Source organism: Plectropomus leopardus, chromosome 7, assembly GCF_008729295.1.
Source record: "Plectropomus leopardus isolate mb chromosome 7, YSFRI_Pleo_2.0, whole genome shotgun sequence".
Taxonomy (NCBI): Eukaryota; Metazoa; Chordata; class Actinopteri; order Perciformes; family Serranidae; genus Plectropomus; species Plectropomus leopardus.
In genome coordinates, this window is record NC_056469.1 from 34958435 (window position 1) to 34976998 (window position 18564).

An 18564-nucleotide genomic window follows, 5' to 3' on the forward strand; every position below is an offset into this window, starting at 1 on the left:
GCAGTTTTTTTTCCTTCTCTTCATGGTCATTTTGTTTGTCTGTGTGGTCATTTTATGTCTATTTGTAGTTGCTTTGCATGTGTTTGTGGTCATTTTATGTCTCTTTGTAGTCATTTTGCGTGTCTTTGTTGTGGTTTAGTGTCCCTCTATGGTCATTTCGTGACTTGTTGGGTTTCTTTATGTCTCTTTGTAGTCATGTTGCATGTCTTTGTGGTCGTTAAGTGTCTCTTTGTCATCATATTGTGCCCCTGATGCACTTGGACCCCTTGTGTCTGTGCCCGATATTCATTCCACCATAGTTTAGGGATCAAAACAAATTGATTATGTTTGGGTGGAAAACTTCTTTTAATATTTTGGGTGAAATTGCCAGTCAACAGTTTAAGGAGTTAAACTTCCTCCAGCCTGCAAGGCAGAGGGAGCGGGTTTAGGCACATCAACACATTCTCAAAAGGTGATTTTTCGGCTTATGTTTGAACTTTTATGCCCAAAAAGTGAAGTGGACTGCAAGTCAAAAACACATAACCGCCATCTGTTCTTCCTGTGTGTGAAATGATTCCAAATGTTTGAAGTATTGTGTTCTTATGCGTTCTTTTTGATTAGTGGTCCCATATTTCTATCCTTTTTTTATTGTGCCCAAAGTTCAATTTTGCAAAATTGATGTATAAAGTTTTTAATGATGAAGATGCTGCAAGAAATTAAATAAGAACTGAACTTAAGCAATAGAATATAACCGAGCACAAGTACAGTGTGAAGCCAGTCAAAATCACGAGCTGTATGATGCAGATGATGCAATAATGAGATCTTACCTCGTAATTTTGACAAATCAATAATTTACATTTTTTCTGGACTTTCATACAGAGGGGACCTGATTCTGGGAGGTAAAAGATTTAAAATAATATGTAAAAAAAAAAAAAAAAAAAGCACAGATTAAAACGACAAAAACTGTCAGATTTTATTGCGAGTCCAAACAATTAATGATGGACGAGGAAATCTGAGGTTTTAATTTTTTATGCTTGATTTTCTCTTGCCTTACATTGTCATTTCTAATCAAGGGAAAGTCATTCTGACAATCATACAGTACATTGAAAACTATTCATGAAATACACTGGAAACCGCAGTTGGAATACATAAGAAATATTTTCTCAGTCGTGTCAGTCAGACAATCCAGAAATCTGTTTTTTATATCAACATGATTCACTTTCATGTTTAGGACCAAGTAAAGATTATTTTGGAAAAAATAGATGTTTTTGTAATATATATATTTTCATGCTATTCTTCTGTTCTGTGCCTTTAAAAGTAGATAAGTTTTTCATCCAGATTATGTCTTAACACGCAATACTGTATAAAGGTACAGTGATCTCACATTGTCATTAAACTTTGCTGCAATTTGATTTCTGATATCATCATTGTATTGTTCTGTCATGTAATAAACACGTTTTCCAGAAACAAATTTTTGCATTTTCTTTTTTTGTTAATTTTCCTATTTTTCTCCATTATTATTATTATAATCACTTGTTACCACATTATCACTAGTTAGATGGGTTTTCTCCTGAAAAGAAAGGTTTGTTAAGACTGAATTCTTTAGTCAAAAATGGCATGATTTATGCTACAAAATTTAAAAAAAAAAAAAAAAAAATTGTACTAGATAACACTGTGTCTTTCAGTCATTTGTCTTTTCAGGTCACCTACCACAACAAGTCACAAAAATCGTCACGCCGGACTTAAGGACTCTCGCGCTTATGCCTGCGGTCCCAAATATTTTATTTCAAAAAATAAATTAGAAAAATTTAAAGAAATGTATATATGGGGTCTGTTTTATAATAAATACATAAATAATTATAGCCCCAAGAAAATAAAAATGTCCTGAAAAAATCTTTTTTTTTTTCTTAGTGAGGACATAATTACCAAAAGAACATGTCCTGATATACTCATGTACTGCAATAATACAGGACTTCTACTTGGAGTTGAGTATTTTTACTCAGGTAGAGAATGTAACTACTTCTTCCATTATATGTTGTCCTTTTCTTTTTATGTATTTTACTTTGTTTAAAATGTTATAACACAATAACAATTTATCAGTGTTTTTTAAGTGAAAGGTATGTCTGTACAATGCACTTCATAATTTTTAAACATAATTTAAAAAAAAAAGTTTCTTGACCTCTTTTGAGTGTTTCTGTCAGTGGTTGACACAGCGCCCCCTATGGAGTCTAACGGCAGGTGAACGGCAGCCTGTGCGGTCACAGGTGGTACTGCACCCGGACAGTTAGCTCAGGCCAGAGAGAAGAAACAGAGCAAATTAAACTTTATAAACACGTTTTTTAAAAAGAGCCTGTAAAGTATCAGGTCAGTGGTGCTTCGGCCTTTTATCACGTTGCTTATATAAAGTTTATTTCTATGGCAGAAGCTGCAGATTGTTGTTTTGGGGGTTTTGGTGCGCCGGCTAACGTTTTTTCACACTGGTTAGCTAGCAGCGATGGCGGGAAAGCTCTTGAATATAAACAAGATGGCGACGACGGCTCTGTAATGTCAACGAGGCGGAGCAGATTATCTGTGAAGAAAAGGACAACGGACACCTAACAATGTGAGTAAAATACAACACCCGTCTGTCACCGTGTGTGTGTGTGTTTATCTTCTCGGTAACTGTCGCGTGAATGAGGCGCGGTAGCTGTTTGTTGGTGGTTTGTTTGCTGTGTGATTGCACTGAGGCGGTACTCTGTATGTTAAATTAACATGGCCGCTGTCGCTGTCATTGCCCGTATTGTGTTTTTGATGTTATGAGGCGGTTTTGTTGTTGTAGTTTTGTTTGTTTATACGGAACCGGACACGCGAGTCAACATGGAAGTTAACAGTGTAAAGGGTTAACTCCAGCTAATTTACAGCCATGATGATGGTCCCAGCAAGTGGTGGGTGCAGTATTCAGATCCAGACTGAAGTAAAAGTACTGCTAACACGTTGTGAAAACACCTTCCTGTAGCGAAGTGCTGAAGTATTATCATCATAATGCGCTTTAAGTAAAATACCTTACTGTGCAGAGTGGCTGCTGTTAGTGTGCTGTCCTGCCACACAGTTGTGTGTTAGGAGGTGGCTGTGTTTTGTGAAAGGTTAGCTACCTTACAGGTATTGTGTTTTTGATGTTATAGCGGTTATATCTTAAACTTTGTTTCTTCGTTTGTCTTGATGCGGTTGTGTTGTTGTTGTTTTGTTTATAGGGCACAAGAGTCAACATGTAAGGTAACAATGTAAAGGGTTAACGCCACAGCTAATTTACAGCCATAATGATGGTCCCAACCAGTAGTGGGAGAAGTATTCAGATTCAGACTGAAGTAAAAGTATCAATCACACACTGTGAAAATACCTTACTGCAAGTAAATGTCCCGAAAAGTGCAGAGATATCAGCATCAAAATGCAGTAAAAGTACTTAATGTACGAAGTGGCGACAGTTAGTGTTACACAGATGGACCAGTGTGTTTGTCTTTTTCTGCAAGTGAGCTCTTTAGCAAATGACATAAAATTGCTGTGTCCAGCTTAAAAATGTTAAATCAGTGTTTGGAGGCAGATGTTGTGATCATGTAGGCCCACAACAAATACATAATGTGTGAGAGAAGTATACAATGTTGCAGCTCCATCATTGTTCAAATTCAAAAAAGATCATACTTTATTAAGTTACTTTCAATAAAAAATGAATAAAAATAACATGATAAGAAATTAAAAATAAAAGAAGTTTCTCATGCATTTCTATCTTTTTTTGGTATCAGAAACGTACCATATAGACAAACCACTGCATCATATTGAACCAAACTGAATTTCATTAGGTGTTACTCCCCTAATTAGGATGTATTATAATATATTCATGTCGTTGTAGAAATTAGTATTATACAATATAAAATTTGTCAAACAGAGGAGTAAAAATATGTGTTAAAGGATGCATGAGTGCAAAAATACAAATCATATATGTATTTTAAACCTAAAATCTAAAAAGTTATGGAGGCTCATGCACACCTTAAAAAAATGTGTAGACAGGTGCGTAAGAGGAAAATGTCTATAAAAGAGAATTTTCGCACATTGTCGAGTTATTTGCAAAAAAACCCTTTAATCAGTACTGAATGTTTCAGCCGTCAGACCTTCATCAGATTTTTAACCTGATAAATCATAAATCTAATGAACTACAGAAAGATTCCTGTCCGATAAAACAATAATGATAATAATAATATAATGACTTTATTTATACAGCAACTTTAGTTTACAGAGTGCTTTGACATACAAGGCAAAGCAGAAGCAAATAACAGAGAGAAACAATTACAGAACAAAACAGCTACAACAATCAATACCAACAAGAGTAAATGTAGTTTGAAGAATATTTGCCGTAAACACAGAAATATTAGTACTAATAAAAGAATTAAATACGATCGGGGCAGATTAAAAGATAAGGTACAATACAGACTAAAATAGATTAATTAAAACTGATAAATTCAAATAGAAACAAATACAAGTTAATAATAGAGCAGATATGTTACAGATGATAATATTACCAAGTTGTGATTTGTGATAATTGGCTATATAAATAAAATTGATTTGACTTGAGATGAAATTGATTAGACTGTCCGGCCTTGTTCATCTGGACATCAAAACTCCTCGATGAAATCTCGAGTCTGAAACTGACAGTAGAGTTCAAACAGTAAATAAAAACCAAAAACAAGCAGCTGACAGCCACAGCGGCTCAACGCTGCTGAAGACCAGCAGTCAGACTGTAGAAAGCTCACAGATCAGTGAGCAAGAAACACCTTTGAACAGCCTGAGACCTAAAATTTAAAACAAACATAAAACAGCATTTTTCAAGCACTATGATTTGTTTAAAAGGCTAACACAGAATTTAAGTAGTCTCAAACTATTTACTATGTGGCCTGTGCTACAAAACTTTCAGCCCTGTCTGTAGCACTAGTGATATTTGTGCAAATAAGTTAACTTACAGCTCTGCACACCTTATTTTTTTTTACAAGCTGCTTGTACCAAATACTTGAGTTCATGCTTCAAACCTTTTGTTGTGCTTTGGCTTCATTATTTCGGGGCAGCTTTAAGTTTTACAAACCACCAGATGTCACTGTGCTGCAGAGTTTTCTAAAAGCTTCAAATCGATTTTTGGCACAAAGATTAAGAGAGTAAGAAAGCGCTGAAGCCGTCACTTGTTGCTCTAATAATAGGATGGAGCCAAAAGAGTGAACGAGGAAAACAATTTCTTCAACACATTAAATCCTGATTCAGGCCAACAGACAAAAAATGATGCAGTTTAATTTACAAGATTTTGTGTCGGTCAGTATTCAAACTTGTGCTGGTTCTTGATTACTGATGTGACTATTAGATAACAGGAAATGTTGTTAGTTATTTCTGTCACTCACTCTATTTTAGTGAAGGTTTTAAAATCGACTCCCAAAACTGTGAAATAAATGTCCACGGTCTGCCTTGTAATGGTCCCCGCCCTCTTAAACTGTGGATTTGGAAATCATCATGCCCCGACAAAGTTGTGGTTGAGCGTTAATCTCTTAGGGCGTGTTTCAAAAGATTGGAAAGAGCAACAGTGATGATATGAAGAGGAAATTATGACATTTCTGTTTTTATCTATTTGTAAAGAGCAGAAATGCTTCTCTGACAGGAGGCAGGTTCCTGTTTTTATGTACAACTGTATTTACTCATAAGACATTACAAGTTTTATAGTAGCCTGCTTTCATCAGAATAACTGCCATTAAAACAGTAATGTTCATTTTTTCCCTATAGATTAATAGGAAGTGATGGAAGAAGGGCTCAGAGACCCTCTATGAAACCTGAGAGTTAAATATTTACGTGTATTAAAAATATAACATGAAATTATGTTTGTCTGATGCAATTATCAGTGACTCACCTGCACCGTCATTTCTTTTCACCTCTTTGCTGCTGCTTTCTTGCAAACACAAGTCCTGTGAGTAGAATATAACACATGAGAAATGTAATAAATTGTGTTACAGGGCGCTGCACAAAAAAACCCAACTTGACTATAAATAAATAAAATTGAAAAAAATGACAATTTAATGACAAAATATGAAAAGCAGTAGAGCCACAGGAGAGAGTGCTGGTTTTGCTGTCGAGAACGAGCGTGCTGACGTCATGGGAAAGAGAGAGCCCTGATGTTGCACCATAGGGCAGAAAAATGCTGATGTTGCGCACTAGAGTAGGAGATAGTGTTGGTGTCATGCCGTAGGAGAAAGAGTGCTTGTGAAACAACTGTAGACGGGTTTTCATTACAGATGTGTGCAAAACTTAGGTTATATTTTTGAAATATCGATGACTGTGTTTCCACTGAGTGATGTTCTGCAACTTCTCCTCTCGTGATAACATCCCAGTAACCATGGCGATGGATGTTCAAAACAGTAGCTGCTTTATTTCTATTGCAGCCACCGCACTAGCCATCATTATTCCACTTAAGGGTGACGGAGATGTGTTATATGAGCGATAATAGAAAGACGAGCCCCTCATACGTGGGAGCGGCCACGTATAAGGGATTTCTGGGAACTGATAGTTTATGATTTCACAGAGGAATTGTGGATTTTAAACATCCAGATGATTCGCTCAACTTTCTCAGAGTTATGTGATGCAATAACAGCTCTTGTAGCTCCTGCTGCATCTCGAGGGAGCCAGTTCCTACTGACAAGCTCATAGACGCAGCATCACGTGACCTATGAATGCCGAAAAATGGTTCCATTGCAGTTTTGTGAAATAAGTTTTTTCGAATTGTCTAAAATACCACCTTATGCGTGCACATAAAGTAGAAAAAAAAACGAGTTAAATGGATTTTTTCCAAAATTGACATGTTTCCATTAGGCATATTTTATATTCACATTTTCAGTTTGTGCAATTTGTGGGTTGACATGCTGCCGCTTTATGCAAAATTTGATTGGTAGGATCAAAATAAAGTGTCCATAAAGTGATATTTTGAAATTAATCTAGAATAATGAGTAATGAATTTAGGCACATTAAGGAGCAGACTGATTTGTCTTTGGTTTTTGAAGGTAAAAGTTACCTTTTGATGACAACAGATGCCACTATGATGATGAGCACAGTGTGCAGAATGAAGAGAACCAGACGAATAACCTGCATTGTGTCCACTGTGCCGCTACTCGTTCCTGTGAGACAGATCAGATGTACAGAGAGCTGTTGGATATCAGACATCGAATATCAGAAAGATCCACTCTGAATGAAGTCTCTGAATTTTGATGTGTTAGTGTTGATTTCTCCCACTTCACAGCTCTGTTGGAGAGTAAATAATGATTATTTCCACCTCAGAGAAAACTGATGAAACAAACCTTCTCTGGTCTTCACATACAGGCTGTACGGCTCAGAGAGTGAACCGTTGATGGTCTTCAAACCACAGCTGTATTTCCCAGAATCCTTTGCAGTCAGCGGGCCGAGCTGGAGGGCGGGGCCGGTCTCTGAGAGGGCGTGGCCATCTCTGAACCAGGTGAGCTCCAGTTGGTGGTAAGTGCAGTTTGCAGTGCAGTGCAGTGTGACTGTTTCTCCCTCTCTCGTCTCAGTCTCAGAAACAGAGCTGTATATTCTCATTTGAGTCAGATCTGTAGAAATGTAAGACAAAATGTCCTTTATTCACAATCAGTACAGAGTTTTGAGCAAAGTGATGTGACTTTGAAGTATTTCTTAATTGATTTGCAGAGCTGACACTACTAGCTGATCAGAAAATTAAACTGGAATTATTTAGCTCATCGATTTATTGAGTATTTTTTCAAGCAAAAATGTTGACAGTTTTCTTGATTCAGGCTCTCGAATGTACAATTTGCTGATTTTCGTTGTCTTCTATGTGGTAAACTGAATGTTTTTGAATTTTGGGCTATTGATCAGACGAAACAAAAGATTTTTAGGCATCACCTTGGACTCTAAACTGTTTTCAAGAGAGTAATCTGCAATTTGATTGATAATGAAAATGATTGTTAGTCATCACAAGTGCTTCATTTTATTATTAGCAGTGATGTTGTCATCAATTCTAGTTTAATACCAACAAAAGCATTAATTCTGAACCATTCTATTGGTTTATTATAAAGGTTTTTAAAATATTATTACTTTGTTATAACTACTAATTCAGCCAAAAGTAAGTATCAGAAACTTGTTTAATACATTTTTTAAATGTCTTATTCAGTCATCTTCTCTAAAAACAATGGTAAAGGTGGCATATTTAAAGTCAGTCTGATTTCTGCGTCACTGCTTTGTTGTGATATTAATAAAAGTAGACCCTATTTCTCAGATGACATAGATGACAAAAACATTAGACATCAAACTCGAATGGATTTCTGATTTCTGGACTTCTGTGACACATAGATTAATTAATTACTGTATACCAAAGCAGATCTTTGCCTGAACTACTGAAGAATACGTATTTTGACTTCAAGCTCATGACTTAAAACTCAAAATGATTGATTTCATCGTTGGAATGACGTGCCGTTAGGATAATAACTGGCAGATGTCATTTTGCATCAGTGTGTCATGCTTTCGTGGAGACAAAAAGCAAACGGTGCTGTCTTGCTGCGATCCTGATGAAGCGCTCTGGGATGTTTTCCCTTCAAGCTGGCAGCTGTGCTGATGTAATGAGCTATTTCCAGTTTGTGTGTGAGGTGTTTTAGCTGCAGCTTGTTTTCCAGAGGAATCTATGCTTTAACCGGGTGCAGCATACGTCACCAGGACACATCACTCCAACGCAAGCTTTGCAAATCAACGTAAAACTATAACATTTATTGCACTGATGAATCGCAGCAGCCCTGCTCAGTGGGTAAGAGAAAACTTTGATCGGATGATGGCGCTAGATGAAAAGTTAGAGGATCACCACAGTATGAGGGGAACATAAATGATGAACAACAATTCATTAAAAGAAATGTTAAATGTTTGAATGAGTACTTTATAGTAAATACCATAAAAATATCTATTTAAACAGGGGTTTCTGTCTCCGCCAGGCTTTTCCTAGTTTTATCAGGGCCCCTGTGTATCTTTTATACAACTGTTGGACCTTTTATTGTTGTTTTATATAGTTTTCAGTAACATTTATTAGATTTCATGGTTCCTTCCTTGTTTGTTTGTAAATGCACATTTTAACTTCAGACTCAGCTGTAAACATGGGAGGGGGAAGTGTTAGTCAACAGGATGTTCCTTTAAAGAGAGCCTGGCTTTTAGTGCTAAATAAAGGTTGAAAAAAAATAAAAATCAGTAGCTATGGTATAGTTTTTCACAGCATTATCTTGTGACGCTCTTACCACTGACAAAGACTGTCACTCCTAGTTGGCCAGTAAAAGTTGCTGATCTGTGATCAGTTTCCACTCTGAAGCGATAAGTTCCTTCGTCGCTGTCTTGAATATCTGTGATCTGTAAAGTGCAGTTTCCCATCTTGTCTCCCAGGTATCTGAAACGAGGGTTGTTGTTGTTGTTGATTGATTCACTGTCGTACACAGACGGAAAGCTGCCCTGACAAATCTCATGGTTCTTGCACCAGACGACTCTGTAAATCACAATTTTTATTCCACCAGCGAACTTCAGTGGTTCGAAGGTGCAGGAGAGCGTGACAGTCGAGCCTTTCATGGCACAAACAGGAGGTGGATAGTTCACAATTTGACCCACTGCACCTGGAAAAACACAACAGTGTTCAACAGACAGCTAAATTTGGGAGTAAAAGACCTTGATTTTGAGTGTTTAATTTCAAAACGTATTAAAATAGTCCTTCGTTGCTAAAACAGAAAGTAAGATAATGAAAGAACGGTATCAGAGCTGCAACTTTAGAAGCATAAATGTTTCTGGATTTAATAAGTTTAATGTGAAAAACTAAAACTGACAAAAACATTATTTAAAAAAAGTAGCTTTTTATGACCAAAAACTACAGTAAAATGCCTTAAATTAATTATTAATTAAACTCTTAAAAATGCTCAGACATTGATTGTAGGATTTTATGAATCTTTTTTTCAGACATTGCAGTGTAAAATCTCAAAATACTTGGAAATATTTTTTGTCTTTTATACGTCATTTATCAACAGCACCAAAAAAAGTTGCAAAAAAGTTTATGCTACGATAAAAACATAGGTAAAATTGATTAATTTTAGCTATATTTTATTAAGAAAGTCTTAAAAGTTTAAATCTAAATTGCTGTAAGCTGTAGGCACCCTGAAGATCTTAACATAGATAAAGGTCCGAATCTCACCGTTCAGCAGCAGCATGACGCCCCAGAGAATCTTCTTCTCCCAAATTGCCATCCTTATTTTTATAATGTGTTGATTTAATGTTTTTCTTGGATCAAACTTTATCGGTGCTGATTAAGACGCCGACTGACTGACAAACTTCGAGAGCACATTACCTAACTTTGTGGTTTCTGTCTCATTTCCTTATTTCTTGTCAAAAGAAGTATTTTTGGTTTTTTTCTTAACATTTCCTGTCTTGTTGATCTGAAACAGTGTTTGATGCCAAACACATACGCCCACAGAACAGTTACACTGTGAGATGACCACATCACGAGGAAAGCAGTACCATTTTTGGTCAAAATTGAAATTAAGATTATTTACCACGATTACTCATCGACTTTGCAAACATTTATTAAACATAAAGAACTTCTATTAACAGTTGAACTTTAATTTCCATAATACTTTTCGCATCAAGCTTCTTTAATTCCTTAATTTAAATTCTTTTGAGCTGCTTTGTCTGATGTGTCTTTAACTGATGATGTGGATGTCATTGGGTTTTCCTTTTCTCGTTTGTTTTTTTAATTATGTGGTCATAGGCCACTTTATGTTTAAACTTAAGATGATTATAACGATCTGATGTGCTGCCATGTAGTGCCGACACCAACATGCAGCAAATCTTGCTGTTTTTTTTGCAAATTTTATTCTTTTTTGCTCCACGTCGGATTCCTCGTATCCAAACTGTTCCCACACATCAGAATTTGTTCCCCAAACACTGTCGCTCTTCTTCCGTCATCTTTCCTCGCGCTGATACGACTCGCCTGTTGGTAAAATCAGCTGCAAGTGTTGAGCTCAGGCCGAGGGAAGGAGGGGCCAAAATGCACATGCGTGTGGCATTCAAGGCACGAGACGAAATAAAGCTACACTTGCAGAAGGGAATGTGGAAAAATAATTGTCTTATGGTGGATTACATTGTTTTTGTAATTGTCGGGAGCCAAAATTGAAATTGAATTCAAAATTCGATTAATCGCACAGCCCAAGCGCGTGTGTGTGTGTGCGTGCGCGTACTTGTACGTCTAACTTTAATATAAACCAATATGAGTTTTGGACCCTGACAATGAGGGCAGTTTTGGAAAGACATTTTGGCTGGTCCTCACCTTTGGACAGACCTTCAGAGGCCTGTTTGAGGGTTCAGACTTGTTTTTTAGGTTCAGGTTTGAATCAGGTTTAAGGATTGGGGTCAAAACTTTAGTTGTGATGGTCGCTGTCATAATCAAGCTAAGTTATTCCTGAAAGACAGGGGACATCAGGTCCTCAGGAGAGACAGCTTCAGTCTGGACATCAGGTCCTCAGGTGAGACAGCTTCAGTGTGGACATCAGGTCCTCAGGTGAGACAGCTTCAGTGTGCTGGAATAAGAATAACAGACGTCAAACTGACCACCATTCACCTGTGTTTAAGAGATCCTCTCGTCCAATCAGAGGGCTTCAGGGCCCGCTGGGCGCCTCCTGAGAGGTGGTCAAGGACTCCCAGTTCCACTGAGATGGACAGACAAGGACGGGGAAGAGGAGGAAGAGGAAGCAGGAGGGATGAAGGTGTGTTTCTCTGTCGGTCCTCCTCACAGTGACTCAGCAGGCCTGCAGGTTTATAAAGAGGTAGCGATGCTCAGTCTGTCACCACGGAGACGATGGCCTGGCTACTCCGCATCGCCTGCATCCTGGTCTGCTGCCCAAAGCTGCTGCAGGGCAAAGCTTCAGGTAAACACACCTGAGCCTGTGACTGCGTGTCTGTCTTTCTCTCTAACCTAATTTAAATGTCCACTGTGTATGATTTTGGAGGATATACTGGCATGAATAGAATATAATATGATAAGTCTGTTTACTTTAATGTATAATCACCTGAAAATAAGAATAGTGTTTTTGTTGCTTTAAAATGAGACGTTTGTATCTACATAGAGATCGCAATATTAAACCACCATGTTTCTGCGATAGCTCAGAATAGACAAAACGAATTTTCCCGTTTTTGTCTCACACAGAGTAGTAAGAAGCCCTTCAGCAATGAGCAGTGTTGGAAAAACACCAATTTCTAAAAAAAAAAAATTAAAAATGTGTTAAACTGCTTTTAAACTGAGGTTAACAGGTTTGTGGACGTGTGTGATGACCAGTGTTTGCTCATAATTTTCTGTAAAACTGTGGACGTGATGTTGGATCCGAGGAGCTTTGTGTTTACACACATCACACCCGTCTTATAAATGTCCACCATGTTACCGTCTGTGTCTCATCATAGTTTTACCAGCTGGTGTGCAAACAAGTTCGAGCGAATGATTTGTGGTAAATGCACAGGATTGTTATAAACATTAGTTTGTTCCTCCATCCATTAAACTTAGTTCTAGTTAATATCTGACCGGTTAGTTGAAGGCAGATAAAGTGAGATGTTTGCTCATCATTTTTGCTTTTTATGAGTACTTTGTTTTCTCGGGCTGTAATTAACCAAAGAAAAGCTCGTTTGACTAGAATTTTAGTCAAACGAGCTTTTCTTTGGTTTCTTTGGCAGAGATCGAAGTCACGTTCCCTCTTTGTGTGTTTTAAACTGAGCGTCTTTGTGATAAACCGATCAGACACCGGCGTCCAGGAGCGTGGCGCCGACCCTCTGGTCCCACCCTGGTTAACACCTTTAGCTCCGTCAGTACTGCTGCTGTTGTTTAGAGCTGTTTATGGAGTTAGACAGGTAGAGTTAGACTCATACACTCTGAATTTTGCCAGAACCCCTCTACTTTTTTATGGGATTATTATTTAATCATTAGTGTTTTAGGAACGCGTCTAGCTGACGATGACATTGTTGCTTATTGTCGTTCAGAGTACCAGCTGGAGTCAGAGACCCTGAGCAGATGTGAGTTGTTAAGGGGCGTGGCTGTTGCCAAGCAACAAGGTGACGTCCCTCACTGCACACATGATGGCAGTTTCAGGTAAATATCTGCAGCACGTCTTTTCTCTATTTGTTTCTATTTCTGTATCTGTGTTAAAGAATTCAGAATATAATTCAAAATAAAGCAGAAAATAGAATAAAGCAGTTGTTGAAATCTGTTGACTGCATGCTGGCACTAATGTTTTTGATGTTTACCGGTAAAGTTACAACTAATTTGAAGTAAACATGATGTAATGGAGTGTGTTTTTTAGTTTGTTTAAGTTAGTAGTACTAGTAATGTCTGTGTGTGTGTGTGTGTGTGTGTGTGTGTGTGTGTGTGTGTGTGTGTGTGTGTGTGTGTGTGTGTGTGTGTAGACCTGTGCAGTGCAGCGAGCCGGGTCACGAGTGTTGGTGTGTCGATGCTGAAGGTCAGGAGGTCATCGGGACTCGAACCAACAGCTCTGCTCCTCACTGTGAGAAACAACAACACATTACCTCATGATTAATAATCAATAATGTTACAGATGATATGTGATTATATAATATTGATTTTAGTGCTTTTTATAATTATGGTAGTATAACCAAAAACACTAACTAAAGTCATGTTTCTTTTCTTTGATAGAGACAACAAATAACCTTGTATTTGCATCTTAAGCAGCTGTGCTTCATTCTCATTAATTGATTTTCATATGAGTCATCTTTTTCTGAAAATATTAACTGAAATGAATAATATGGGTCACATGATACAACCGGATTAGGGCCATGTTGAAGAAAAAAAGTTAGATTTCGAGAATGAAGTCATAATATTATGAAAATAAAGTCAAGAATCAAGTTGTGTTTTTACAAGAAAGGGGATATTATGGAAAAAAAACATATTATCAGCAAACTATAAAACAGGTGAGAGCATAGGCAGTCTCCTTGACAACCACTATCCCCGGTGTCGTGTCGTGCCACACAGTCCACTTCGGTTGAGCAGCAAGATGTTATTCTCGTAAACGTATGACTTTTTTTCTCAAAAAACTACAACTTTATTCTCATAATATTAAGATTTTTTTCTTATAATATTACTTTTTTTTTTTTTCAAAAATATTGTGACTTTTTTCTCATAATACCATAAATTAAATCAGCGTGGCCCTAAAACTCTGTCGAAACATTAAATGTCAGCCTGGACTATTTAAAGTGAGGGAACCTGCCCCTCCATCCCCAGTGCAGTTAAACGTTTAACTCCACGAAAGAAAGATCAACTGAGTATGTCTCTCTTTGTCTCCTTGTCTTTGCCTGTCTGTGTCTCTCTGTGTTGTCCTCTCTGTCCCCTCCTCTCTGTCCTGTCAGGTGCGTCTCCCTGCCAGCTGCAGTCGGTCCTGCAGTGCGCTCCCTCAGGTGTCTTTGAGTCAGTTCAGTGTGACTCCGGCAGGGGACAGTGTTGGTGTGTGGATCAGGACGGCATGGAGCTGTACGGGACCAGACAGAGCGGGAGACCTCAACGCTGTACGCACAAATACCACTGATGCTCATACAGATACTGCTGATAACACTGACAATACTACTAATAATATTATAGTCACTATTGACAGTAATACTGCTGACATGATACTGTTATTACTGTTATTACTGAAACTACAACTAAAAACTCCAGTGCTGCTACCCCACTCCAACCACAAGATGAACCTTAACTGAATGGGTTTGTGTGTGTTTGACCTTTGACCTGCAGGTCCCGGCAGCTGTGAGGTGAGGTCGAGGCGTCTCCTGCACGCCTCCGGGTCTCACTCTCCTCCTCAGTGTGCTGTAGACGGCAGCTTCCTCCCCGTTCAGTGCAAATTCATCAACACGACAGACAGAACAGAGCTGGACCTGCTGCACACCTTCAACAGGTCAGTCAGTCAGTTTTTATTTCTGATGCCATTTCTGGCCAATCCCATGGGATTACAAAACACCATAACAATAACAAGCATGAGTCATCTTCCAGTTTTACACATATCAGCAAAAAAGAAAAAGCACGTACATAGAATAAATCAAGTTACAAAATAATATGTGACCAATTGTACAGAGAAAAATAACTTTTCCAAATCTACAGTTTATCTTGATAAAGAGCTTGTTTTCTCATCTCATTTTTCTCCACAGAACGAGCTAATCTGCATGTCTCATACTTAAAATAACCACATTAATCTTTGTGCATCATCCATATAAACTAAATTAGTATCTTTTTTATGTTACTAAACACCCGTCTGTCTGCCTGCACACCTGTCACACAGGTAACTCACCTGTCTGTCTGCAATTCTGCGTGTATTTCAGTATGTTTTCTTTTGTGTGTCTATTTCACAGTGTATTTCTGTGTGTGTTTCAGTCATGTGTGTATTGCTGTTTGTATTTAAGTGTTCTTTTTTGTGTGTGTGTATTTCGGTGTGTTTTTTTGTGTATGTGTTTATGTCAAGTTGTATTTGTTGAATTTGCATGTATTTCTGATGTGTATATCTGAGTTTTTCATTGTGTATGTATTACTGTGAGTGTATCGTGTGTGTCTCTATGTGTATTTAAGTGTGTGAGTATTTCAGTGTTCGTGTGTGTACCTCAGTGTGTATCTTTGTTTGTATGTGTTGTTTCAGATTCCCAGAAGCTTTTGAGACGTTCGGTAGTTTCAGGAAGTTTTTCCCAACAGTTTCCTCGTTCTGCTTCTGTTCTGACAGTCGAGGCAGAGAGATGGAGAACACAGGTACGCACGCACACACACACACACACACACACACACACACACACGCACACACGCACTGATGATGATGATGATGATGATGATTGGGGATGGTGAGTAAGGTGTATCCTTCCTGTCCAGGTGCGGAGCTGCTCCTGTCTGAGGTTTACGACTCGGCGTTCTCTGGTCTTCGGTCTGGTCGCTCCTTCTCTGAGACCAACATCTACAGAGTCCTGCAGAGGAGGATGCTGGGAGTCCGTCTCGCCCTCACCGGGCACTTCAGATGTAAACTGCATTAATTTGTACTGGTTTTAACTGGTCACATGTTTTTGTATGAATAGCTGGATGGTGGTTTGAATTACGCTGGTTTAAGCTGCTAGTCTGTTCATAAAGATGTAAACATTTGGATTTATTGTCCCAAAATTAAACTGGTTTAAACTTGTACTGAAACTGTTAAGAGAGTTTTCACTGTTTTAAACTTGTTTAAGCCAATTTAAACCAGTTTATGCCTTTTAAACAACAGTGATTATGCTCCTACAGTGTTACCCTCTGAACTCCTGTATACTGGTCAAAGCTAGTTTTGGCAGATGTGAATGTTTTCAAACCAGTTTAAACTGCCTTTGAATGTTAAACTGACCATTTCAGGGAACTTGCACTGGTTTAAACCGGTTTGTTCTGTGTTACATTTGTGCATGTAGACAGAAAGTAGTGCGTACATAAATTATAACCATTTCTTATCCCGACATTAAACTGGATTGGTATGTGGCCAATTAAGTGGCATTTAAATGTAATGATCTGTAAAGTTTAACAGTAATTTAAACCAGTTAAGCTTCAAAGATAAACAGGTGTAGACCAGTAAACAGTGATGAGTTAGGCAACCTATCAAATATCAAAACACTTCTTTCATTTAGCTTTGGCTGATGAGAACTGGTTAAATCTGCCTGGTAAAACTATTTATTTTAGGAAATGTCAGGGGGGTAACATCTGGACCAGTAAACACAAATGTAATCTGGTTATTTCTCGCTCAGGCCCTTCTCCATGTGAAGAGGAGCGGCGAGCGGCCATGGAGACGTCCAGTGTTCACGTCCCGTCCTGTGAGACCGGAGGGTCCTTCAGCTCCAGACAGTGTCAGCAGGGGGGACAGTGCTGGTGTGTCGACCCCACAGGGAGGGAGGTTCCTGGGACACGACAGCACAGAGACTCTCTGGTCTGCGGTGAGTGTCCTTAAACAGTCTGTGGACAGAAAAACATTTATTTAACGGTTAGACATCATCCACAAACGCTGATGATAAAGAAAAAAATTAAAATTACATTTGTCCTCCTCTTGTTTCCTCTTTCTCTCCCTCCGTCCTCCTCCAGGTTCAGGTCTCACTGACTGTCTCTCTCAGCGTCGTCTGGCTTTGTTGCGGCTCTTCTCCGGTCCTGTTGATCCTCCTCTCCAGGCCTCCTCTGCCAGATCCTCGTCCCCCTGTCTCCCCCTCCTCCGGCCTCTCAGGGAGCTCCTGCCGGTGGAGGCGGACCCCACCAACTTCCTTTCTCACCTGGTCGAAGTCCTCCATGGTCTCTTCCCCTCAGTGGGCGGGGCTCTGCAGGCTCTGGCTCGCTCCTCCCCTCTTCGCTTCCAGGAGAACCTGTTTGGAGGGAAGTTCCTGAAGAACGCCGCCTCCTTTAACTTCAGCGGGGCGGTGGGAGCTCGAGGAGCCCTCGGTCTGGACCGCCTCTCCTCTCAGAGTGTCGCCGTCAGCCTCCAGAAGAACCGAGACCTGGTCCTGTCCGTCAGCAGAGCTCTGGAGGACCCCGCCTTCCTCTCTGCCCTCCAACACACACTGAGGAGCAGCAGCAGCTCACACTCTGCCTCTGTGCAACAGGTCAGATGAAACACATCCTCTAATTATCAGGTGACCTGTCCTTTGTACTGCTGTGAGAATATAACATAAAAATATGAAAAAATATTTGTTTTTATATCAATCAGTCAGTCAGACGTTTTTGTATATAACTGTACTCAGATAAAGGCACTTGTCACACTTCATAGGTTCTGAGTAAATATGATAAATATGGTCATAACCAGTCAAATGGTCCCCAAAACTATAAAAAAACTGAAAAACAAACAAAAGCGACCGCAAAAAGCTCCAGTTTCCATTGCGGCCGGTTTAACTGTACTTCATTTACTCGTGTTGTTTTCCAGGTTCTGACTCCTCTGCTGCGTTCCTGCTCAGAGGACGAGGACACGGCGGACATCCTTGTCCCCAGCTGCACGTCCAGCGGTGGTTTCCAGGAGCTTCAGTGTCAGAGAGGAGAGTGCTGGTGTGTCGACTCTCAGGGTCAGGAGGTCACGGGGTCACGTAGCACCAGTGGTCGACCTCGGTGTCCGTCCCACTGTGAGAGAGAGCGAGCCATGGCGCTGAAGGTGAAAGGAAACATGGCGGCCGGCGCTGAGATCCACGTCCCAGCCTGCTCTGAGGATGGAGACTTCCTGCCGCTGCAGTGTGTCGGGTCACGCTGCTTCTGTGTGGACGCTGAGGGAAAAACAGTGACTGCTGGGTCAGCAGGGGGCGCTCTCACCTGTAAGATTTCACACTGACTGTCACTGAGAGGCCTGCTTCCGACTTTGCATTTCGTTCTATTATTTAAAATTTTGAAGCAACCTGAGAGAGCTGCAGGAAACATCTCAAACTGATTAATTTAGACAAGTGGTTTGAGGATTTGGGGAATTTTGCACCATATCAATGTAAAATTGTTTAATAGTGAACTAATTTGGGAGGAAACATATACATCGAAAAGCAACA

The 18564-nt window shown here is 39.3% G+C and overlaps 2 protein-coding genes across 3 annotated transcripts in view; one reads left to right on the forward strand and one right to left on the reverse strand.

Moving 5' to 3' along the window:
• Positions 1-4196: 4196 nt before the first annotated feature.
• LOC121946063 (B-cell receptor CD22-like) lies at positions 4197-10355 on the reverse strand. Of its 2 annotated transcripts, none has more exons than XM_042490479.1 (6): positions 10217-10355; positions 9282-9647; positions 7332-7598; positions 7049-7151; positions 5894-5948; positions 4197-4655 (listed from the first exon to the last, which is right to left on the reverse strand). In XM_042490479.1, exons 1-5 carry the CDS (start codon positions 10266-10268, stop codon positions 5912-5914), a joined length of 825 nt encoding a protein of 274 aa, XP_042346413.1. In that variant the 5' UTR covers positions 10269-10355; the 3' UTR covers positions 4197-4655; positions 5894-5911. The 2 variants fall into 2 exon arrangements, with proteins under 2 accessions (XP_042346413.1, XP_042346414.1); XM_042490480.1 differs by lacking the exon at positions 4197-4655 and adding an exon at positions 4663-4799.
• Positions 10356-11875: 1520 nt separating this feature from the next.
• tg (thyroglobulin) overlaps positions 11876-18564 on the forward strand; it is a 29575-nt gene continuing 22886 nt past the window's right edge. The window contains exons 1-10 of the mRNA XM_042489152.1: positions 11876-11945; positions 13045-13153; positions 13468-13565; positions 14425-14580; positions 14804-14963; positions 15696-15802; positions 15920-16063; positions 16807-16992; positions 17138-17646; positions 17964-18342. Of these exons, the coding sequence (XP_042345086.1) occupies positions 11876-11945; positions 13045-13153; positions 13468-13565; positions 14425-14580; positions 14804-14963; positions 15696-15802; positions 15920-16063; positions 16807-16992; positions 17138-17646; positions 17964-18342 (1918 nt within the window). The remainder of the gene's footprint in view (positions 11946-13044; positions 13154-13467; positions 13566-14424; positions 14581-14803; positions 14964-15695; positions 15803-15919; positions 16064-16806; positions 16993-17137; positions 17647-17963; positions 18343-18564) is intronic.

What these genes read in the sequence shown, in the direction of transcription:
- LOC121946063 (XM_042490479.1), bottom strand. Translation starts at nt 10,268, where the DNA reads ATGGCAATTTGGGAGAAGAAGATTCTCTGGGGCGTCATGCTGCTGCTG. An exon ending in CGTCATGCTGCTGCTGAACG is followed by an intron (nt 9,648 to 10,216) that starts GTGAGATTCGGA and finishes GTGTTTTTCCAG; the next exon opens with GTGCAGTGGGTCAAATTGTG. An exon ending in GTATGTGAAGACCAGAGAAG is followed by an intron (nt 7,152 to 7,331) that starts GTTTGTTTCATC and finishes TCTGTCTCACAG; the next exon opens with GAACGAGTAGCGGCACAGTG.